Source organism: Sesamum indicum, linkage group LG10, assembly GCF_026168435.1.
Source record: "Sesamum indicum cultivar Baizhima isolate 11 linkage group LG10, ASM2616843v1, whole genome shotgun sequence".
NCBI lineage: Eukaryota > Viridiplantae > Streptophyta > Magnoliopsida > Lamiales > Pedaliaceae > Sesamum > Sesamum indicum.
In genome coordinates, this window is record NC_142666.1 from 16039968 (window position 1) to 16049550 (window position 9583).

Sequence of the window (9583 nt, forward strand, 5' to 3'; positions counted from 1 at the left end):
CTATAAATTATTAATTTAGAGTTTTAATGGGACCTAATATTTAAGGGATTTTTCAAAAAATTATTATTTTATTATCTTATCGAATTTGATGAATTTTTACAAAGGGCCATGTCGGGACCAGAAGATTTTATTATTTAGAGAATTTATTAATTTATAAAGATTTTCCTGTATTATATATTATGACAAAGTAATAAACAATGTTTGATACGCTGATATTGTGTGACTGAGCTTCGTTCTTTGCCTTTATTGAGGTTTTTTTAAGTGTGTGTTACTCTTACACCCTTTCTTTGATATAAATATATTTTTATAAATTTTATATTATTAATTAATTTAAATATATTACAAAATTATATTTATTAATAGAATATATTAATTAAATATCAAAATGCCTAACAAGTATATAAAATTTTTAAAAGTTAAGAATTTTAAATTGAAAAATCACAATACAAAAATTAATATACTAACATTCACTTTTTGAATAAATATTTGTATAAATATATTATAATAAATTATAAATTATATTGACTAAATTAAATTATTATTTTATTGAAATAATTCATAAAATATATTAATTAACTCAAAGTACCAAAAAATTATATCAATTTTTTAAAATTATATTATTTAATATAAATAATATTCAAATTAAATGACCATTATATGTATCTAAAATAAAATTTTAATATATTTTTATTATTTTAAATTTAAAAAATGTACATCTTTTTAGTTAAATTTCTAAAAAATTTAAAGATATAGTTCTTCAAAGAATGCTTCCATTTTATTTTAAATATATAATTTATATAAATAAAAAAATATACTAACAATAAAATACATCAATAAGTAAAGAAATAAAGAACAAAGACCATTGCTCGTCTTCTTCCCCCACTCTCCTCCGCCTCTGTCTCCCTCCCATTCTTCCTCTCGCCACTTCCCCTTCTCCCTAGCTTGGCGACAACGGTTGCCCAGAGAAGTGGGCGACAACCATCGTGAGGGCAATGTCGCCCTAAATTTGGGAGATGGCGGTCGCCCAAATCAGGAGGAGACAGTGAGGTCGCTCCCGCACCCTTATGCAACAGTGATGTTGCCGCCGGTGTATATAATATATATTAGATTATATGCATGATATATATATATATATAATTACATATATAATATAAATAAAAAATACATTTTTAAATCACTTGAAATTAAGAAGGGTATAATAGTTAAGTAGGTAAAAATTAACGCAATTAATCAAAAAATACAAGACAATTTTGCCTATTTTTTTAATATTAGAGAATTTATAACTAAAATTTTCAAACACAGGAGGATTTTATACTATTTATCCTATATTTTATATTATATACTTAGATCAAATTATTATTGTATATTTCTAGTTTAACAAAAAGTTTATTATATGGATATGATTTGATATGAAATATGTTGAATGAGAAATTTTAATGCAAGAGTTACGATATATTAATAAATGTTGTTGGACGACATCTATATTTCTCTCAACTACCATATATATATATCGACATAAAATTTAAGTGGGTTCGACTGGTTTAACTTAATTGATGTCTTCAGGGAAGCAATTAAGTATGTCGAGACACCAATACTTGTTGAAATTAATAACGATAAGAATTAAGAATAATTACATCGCTCTCTCCTGACCTGTATATACTCTCTCTCTCTCTCTATATATATATATACAAAACAACTGGAGCAAGTTGGCCTTTATTGTAAGAAGAATTGTTATATATATGTTTGTTATACATATTTTCCGCATCATAGATTATTACCATAACAAACATATATAATAAGCACATAAGGCCCAGTTCTTACTGAAGGCTTTAAACAACTCAAGTAACTGGCAAATTTCATTAAGTTCTCTTCATAATTTCCTTAATCAGTCAATATATAGTATGTATCAGTCCATGTCCTAAGACAGAACCAGAAACAAAAATGTCAGGAAGAGAGTAAGAATGCATCTCAATTCAGTGAAAACAATATTAGACCACCTCTCTTGAAATAGCATTGCAGTAGCACCACCAGGACACACATGAATGCTTTGAAACTTATACCATTGAAAATGGCTCATCGGACAGTTTGGCACATGCACGCGCACAATCAAGATCCACCGGCAGCTTCCGCGGCCTTCTTCTCCCTTTGTTTCTCTCTTTTCTTCTTGTTTTTAAGTGCGTTCTTGCTCATTTCTCTGAAATTAATGTATAAATTAGAGTCTGTACAAACCGAAGGACTTAGGGTGGGAGTAAAACGAATAAGTAGACTTACCCGGAAGGGCTTACTCCGAATAGCTGCACAGAAGAAAACTTAACAATCAGTATTTGATTGAAGAGAGAAAAAATTAAACTGAAAAGGCATAATAGTGTTGTGACTGTATAATTTATGAATTTGGCCTCTGAATTGGTCTTATGCATAATTGTGCAACCAAAAACATCGTAGGTAGCTTAAGAGTCCTAACTTTCTGTCACAGAGTAACAAGAAGCAGAGCCCTTGAGTACTATTAAAGACTAGGCCTAAATTATATGAATTATCCATGATATCAGAACCAAATCTCCATTGTCCGATGGACACCAACAGAACATGATTCCAGGAGACAAAACAACTACGATCACATATATCATTAACACTTATCATCCTGCATCTATCTTTTCTATCGAAACACATTTTTCACTTGAATGACTTCCAATTGACGCAATGACAAATCAAATTTAACCGAATTTTGTTAAGAATTTTGGTACTTCCCATTTGACAAAGCCCATAATGCATATCTTTTTGGACCATATAAAATAAATGTAGGTTTGAAATAGTCATTCCGTAATTAGCAGCCAAATAGTTGAGGGGAAAGACCATTCCTGGAGACTCATTGGCTGAGACCTTGTGTTTTGAATATCTGTTCATCTTTAATTACCAATCAGTCTAGCAAACTCTGTACACTTCGAAAACCTAACCATTAATCATTTCTATTAGACTCAAGATGATCAAGAACAGGACAGTAAGAGGCTAACTAACTCACCAGAAGCAAAAAGAGGCAGGTAGGTTATGAATAGGTAAATTTCGTACAACAATTAAAACCATAAAAAGATTTCATACTGCAGTTCAGTTGCATAACAGTAATCTAATTTGGATACTAAAGTAACTGTGTTCAGGTTTAATTGATTTGAATAGACTACCTCTGCCTGAACTGCAGCTGCTGCTTTAGCATGAGGCGGACGATATGCAGCAGGTTTTTGTACTGAAGGGTTGGAACTAGCAGTTTTTGAGGAAGCCTGAGTAGTTTTGGATCCTTGGCCTGGGACATCAGTTCCATTTCAAATTTCCTTAAGTTCAAAAATTCAAAATCAAATTGTGTTTGGTGAAAAGTGCAAGTAAAATGACACACCTTGTCTTGTTGTTTCTTCCAATTTCAAGGAGTCAACAGATTTCGAAAGTTCTGTAATATCGCCAAACTTATCAGGTGACTCTGGTTTCCAGTCCACCTGTTGGCTCAAGAGGTGAAGTCAGCTAGCTAAACCAAATTAATCCCACGAACAAAACACAAACTGAAAGGTATTAACCTGGAACAACTTGTCAAACATCCTCTTGAAATACAACGAGCCATTATGATGAAAGATTTTGATCCTTCGAAACAAGAAAATTGCAAATCATCAGTCCAGAGACCAGCTCACATGAGTTACTGGTTGATTATAAAAACTCAAATGCCGAGTGATCACAAAATCACTTACCAGAACTTTTAAATAAAATAAAATATCATGTGGTAACAAGCACACTTGCTTCACCAGTTGACTTTATTCAGTGGGTAGCACAGCAAGTGCAATAATATGATTCAGATAGACTACTATCTGAACTATTACAATACTATCTTATACGCCTTACATAAAGAAGAATATTTTGTAATTTCACTATATAAAGAAGATACCCAACAAAAGTTGTTATGCTGCATGTATTAATACCCCAAAGCAATATGTCAGTCTTCAGTTTTCAGCATCATCATGCTCAAGTCAATTTTGAGTCAGCACCCCATGCTATGGAACACATATTTCTTTTTATTATGAATGATTAAAGGGGATAATGATATGACAAGAAAATGCTACATGTTTACACTTAGTCCACTTCCGGAGGTAACTAACTAAATTCAAGATCCAATAAACCCAGTCAGGCAGAAGTTATCGCCAAACTTGCAAAATGAGCTGTTGCATGAACCAGCAATAGTTTATGAACTTTTCAGCAAGAGCAAGATAAACTCTTCTCTTACTGAGAGTACGAGTTTAGATGTGTCAAGCAAACTAAAGCTGTGAAAGAGACTTTCATTCAGTCATATATGATCAAGTTATTCATGGGAGGCAAAGAAGACTGCATACCCATTGTCAACCTGCAGTCTTGGAGCTGTTGTGGCAGTCATAAAATACCGCCCATCTGGGGACCATTCACTTGTCACTGATAATTCAGCTTTTGTAGCTCCCAATTTCTTCTTTTCCAAATAGTCCCAGAATGCCTGAACAGGAAAAGGTAATAGATGTCATTGAGGCCTAACAATGTTGAAGGAAGGAAGGATAATTCCAGCATGGCAATAAGCTTGCATATCCAGACTCATGGCATGTCTAGGTTGATAACAACGGGATGAAAATTACAGAGTGGGACAAAAGGTGCAATTGAGGACATTAATTCTAGATTATGGAGATGATGGAGCAGCTTTGCAGATTTACCTATCCAAACCATAAATGATTATGGCAAAAACAGCTCTTTATTAACTATATTCGTGGGGCAGAATAGATCCTACTTTGAACTTTTCCGAGCCCACTAAGGGACTCATACAGAGACAAGTGCCTTTAAAACCTAGTTCCCTGCAGTGATTATTTTTCATATCACTAGAAAATATGGTAAATAAAGAATCATATTTGTAATATGCGGTCATAGAGCAGCTCTAACAAAGAAGAGTCTGGCCCATCTAAACTCAGGCACAGCTGGTGGTTCTGCTAGGTCGGGTATATATTTTTTTTTTATTTTTATTTACTTTTTACCATTAACCATCTTTTTCTGTAACTCTGGTGTTAATTTGTTTTCATAACCCAAGAAATCTCTTCCTGTCTAGAATAAGATCCCTAGTACCAAAGACACAATAGGAACCAGAAGCAGAACCAAAGAGACCCTTAGAATTGCAGACAAGAGCAGTGCGAGAACGGAACTCTTATTTGAAATTCCAGATTGACTCAATTCAACACAGCAACCATACTGCTGGTAACTGGAGTGTAAGTGCACATAGATTCCATGACTTCTGTGGACTAAACAGGTCATAGCCCAGACAGATCACGACAAGGCACTGCCCTGCACATTTACTCACAATCTTATGGTTTCTTTGAGCATTTAACTCCCAAACAAAGCAGTAACGGAGAATCTTGGAAAAGAGATGACATCTACAGAAAAGTTCTTTCAGTGTCTTACATTACATTCTCCAGGATAATTGCCCCAAATTGAACTGAGTTACAAGTTCCTACTTCGAAAGCAATTGCATACATTAATATCAGAGTCGCAACCCTATGTACATTGGACTTCATGCAACATTTTTAATTGCGAAACCTAATATATAGTGCATTTTCCAAATGAATGTCATTATAAATTTTCGAATCTGCTACATAGTAACATCTTACCAAATTGTAAATTATGATCTTTTCAATGCAATTGCCCAAGTTCTATTTCAATTCCCCCCTGCCATGACTACTTACCCTTCCATAACTGCAATATGCCTTTTGAGTATTTTTATTCAACATATCTTGGAACTCTAGTGGCAATAAACAAAAAAAACTAAGCATTTTAGCTAACGGTAAAATTAAGAAATTGAAAATGAAAAAGGAGGGAGAAAAATGTTGACCTAAGGCAGAAACTATCTGAGCATGATTTACCCCAGGACAAGATTTGAGCATGCATTTCAAACAAACAACCATTATTATCAGAAAATGTATGAAAATATCATTTGAAAGAATACCATGTCACCAGGCAAGTTCCCAAAGCCTGCCAAACATATAACTGTACAGCAGTGTTAAGGGCAGAAAGAAATAAGCAACTGAGAGCACAACATTCTTTTCTATATAAGGATACACTTTCCTTTTGGATTCCATCTAATGGTATTGTATGGGCCAGACCCAAGCTCCAGTAAAGGATTGCACTTTTTGTCAAATATCGTCGCCATTGCAGGCATAACTGAACTTGGTCAAGGAACAGAAACAATCATAGAAAACAAGAATAACAATATAGAGGTATACATGGTTAAATATATGTAGGGAGTTAACTAGAAATCTATAGAATAGAGAACCTCATACGTTTCTTCTTTTCTGTTATTACTTAAGAACAATCCTGAGGTGAAGCACCAAGTTTCTTTTATACTTGGCATGCCTTGATGGATACAACAAACAGTTACTACCACCCCATAATTCTTAGAAAGATGAAACTTTCAGTGGCTTGTTACCAAAAGCTTTTCCAGCTCCATAAAGTATCTTCACCTTCTTTTGTTATATACCTCAAGCCTTTGAAATAAGACAGGTAATAAATTTTAACTCAAAAAGAAGAAGGAAAAGAGAAATGGGAAACAAAACACTATATAATTGACTGTAATCTCCTTCAGTAACAAACAAATATATGAGTGATTGATATCCAAACCTTTTTGTTCTACTAAAACTAAGAGGTTTGCATTTTCATATGTTCACACTACATCTATGGGAGAAATCAAGCATGATTTAGGTACAGAAGAAAACAAGGATACATCCATAAACAACAGCAAATTCTTTACCAGAGGAAGACCATTGAACGTCATGCACAGGCCCTTCCTTACCTGCCAAAGTATTCAAGATTATCTGGGGCTAACTAGTACTAAAGCAAAATGTACCATGTTGAGTCAGCTGAGGAAAAACAAAAAGAAGATAACACATACGAAGTGGCACTAATCCTTCATAAGTTCCATCAGTAGTCAAATAGTTTAACTTTGACTCTCCATAGTAACTTTGATTTGTCTTATCAACATCTGACTGAACAACAACCAAGAGACCCGTGGAACCACTGTTCCAGCTCAGCTGCACTGATGAACACCTAAAGAAACTTTTTCGGGCAACAGGTTGATTCTGCAACTCCTTTCTGCACGCAAATATTTGAACATTGCCTGGCATCCCCTATAGAGAATATATTGAGATAAAGAAGTATACTTATGTCTTCTTATGTAAAATAGCATAGAACAGTGAATCATGTCAAGAAGGCTGCTACTTAAAATCAGAAAGGTGAAATCCATCACACATACAGACTTAAAACAATTTTGCACAAAATCAACATTCAATGGTTTCAGAATCTTGCAATAATTTTGATAAACCTCAAAGCTCTTAAGATCCAGATAACCTCCTCACAAATAATAGAGTCACTACATTTATCCATCTCACTTAAAATCTACAATATCTCAGATTTCATATTCGTTTTTGTTGAAACTTTGTGTTAAATTGCACCTCAAGGTAATTCATGATTCCATCATTCGTTAGAGTTCAAAGAACAGAACACAAAAAGAAAAATGGATACTCAAACATTCAAATATTCTTGATGCTGACGCTAATCATGAACTCATGGAAGAAGTATATTAGAAGATAAACGGTGGGATTGTGCTACCAACTTCCTAACTCAATCATCGCTTCAAAAGTGTATAATGAAAACCTTTGATTCTGGAACAAATGCCGCCACATGAGATCCAGGGTTTCTAGATAGGTCAAATGCAGCTATTCCGGGCACTCTAAGCCTATGAGTAATCCCTTTTGAGAAGTCTCCAGGGTCAAAGAATTGTGCTTCATTTGTTGCTAAACGGCATGCTACAGCTTCATCAGAGCTAAATCGGACTGAGGGCCTGAGAATAGGAAAATTAGTTAAACGAATATTTCAGCACTGTAGAATCAAAATCCTACCACATACCATGTTGTTTTTGTCATGTTCTTCTGGAATACTTGATAAACAGAGTCACCAGTTTCTGTCTTCCACACAACCACATTCTTATCCTGTGGAGATGTAGACTTCTGAAAGGTCTGAACATAAGTCCCACAGGGAGATATGCTAGCAGCAAGAAGGTTTGGTACTTGTAAGGACCTTATCTCTACCAAGTTCTTGGAATCATAGATGCTAATAACAGAGTCAGATCTGATGACCATGAGTTTTGACCCATCCTCACTGAACTTTGTACTCGTACATGGTACTTTATTCAATTTCACACTGGGTTCGCCACTGCTGAATGGAGGCCCACTCCAGATAGTAAATCCCTCTGGATCTCTCACTAAAATGTCCAAGGGTGGCGGCTCTGCGACTGCCATTAGAAGGCGGTAAAGATTCTGTGAAATTGAAAGGATTAACAATTCATAAGTGAAGCCCTCAAAATTCAAAAGAAAAATACACAATACGATCCAATGTTTGGTACACGGCATACTATTTTATAAGTAACAGGAGTACAGTTCTTTCTCATAGAAAATATTAGCACAACTTAAATTTTCATCTTAATTATTTTCTGATGTGGGGCTAAAAAGTCAGGAAATCTAATTCTGATTTAAACATTCAACTGACCAAATACTGAGAGCAAGCAAATCATTTGCTGCACACGGTTCAGTCACCAATATAACCTATATGATCCAGATGAACAAAAAGACATCAAAGAAGCAAAAACCCAACAAAAATCTTGATCACATTTTTAGCTCCATATCTGTCTATACATCCTAGCCCATCATAGTAAGAAACTGTATTGTCAAAACCACAATGAACTTTTCGAACACAGCTTCAGACAGGGAAAATCACTAAAGGATTGGACTTTTCTAACCCGAAACAATTAAAATACAAGAATGCGCCATTTTTACTAGACAGGGAAAATCACTAAAGGATTGGACTTTTCTAACCCGAAACAACTAAAATACAAGAATGCGCCATTTTTACTAGAAACAGAACATACTCCATACAAACCATATTTCATCAGCCAGCACAAAAATTTCACCAAAAATCTTTCTTGTATCCTTAAACTGGATTTGAAATCCAAAGCATCTGAATTCTCAAATGCTTAGCAGATTTTCCATTGATTTTTAAGAACATCAATTTAACCGTTCACATGAACTACATTAGATTAATACATACATCAGTATGCGTACAACCATAGAATTCACCTGAAAAAAATAAGGCTAGCAAGAAATTGGCGGGGAATTGCCTTCGGCGAGCTGAAATCTCTGGGTGGTGAAGATGCCGGTGCCAAATTGATGACCCGAAGTTCAAAATCCTACCCGATTATAATTAGGGTTTATATGACGAACAACGTAAGTATTAGAATTCTCCAATTTCATATATCAAATGTCACTTTACCCCTTGGAGTTTTAATTTCAACTTAATATAAAAGATTATTTTTCATCTAATTAAATCTTATAATAATTAATTCTAAAATATTACATTAAGTAAAAATTTTGAACTTTGAAATTAACAGTTTAAAGTAATTATACATTAAATTATCAATCAGTCTTATCTATACTATATATATAATTGAAGATGGGCGATTAATGTCTCAATTATTTTGATATATCAATTTTAATAT

The 9583-nt window shown here is 34.0% G+C and overlaps 1 protein-coding gene across 1 annotated transcript; it reads right to left on the bottom strand.

Annotated features, from left to right (window-relative positions):
- Positions 1–1838: 1838 nt before the first annotated feature.
- LOC105171967 (Eukaryotic translation initiation factor eIF2A family protein) lies at positions 1839–9348 on the bottom strand. Its single transcript, XM_011093265.3, has 13 exons — positions 9165–9348; positions 7939–8348; positions 7687–7873; positions 6926–7160; positions 6758–6826; positions 6097–6198; positions 5984–6024; positions 4362–4495; positions 3558–3621; positions 3383–3479; positions 3174–3292; positions 2272–2294; positions 1839–2194 (listed from the first exon to the last, which is right to left on the bottom strand). The coding sequence occupies exons 2-13, from the start codon at positions 8328–8330 to the stop codon at positions 2107–2109; spliced, it is 1551 nt and encodes a 516-aa protein (XP_011091567.1). The 5' UTR covers positions 8331–8348; positions 9165–9348; the 3' UTR covers positions 1839–2106.
- Between the last annotated feature and the right edge of the window lie 235 nt (positions 9349–9583).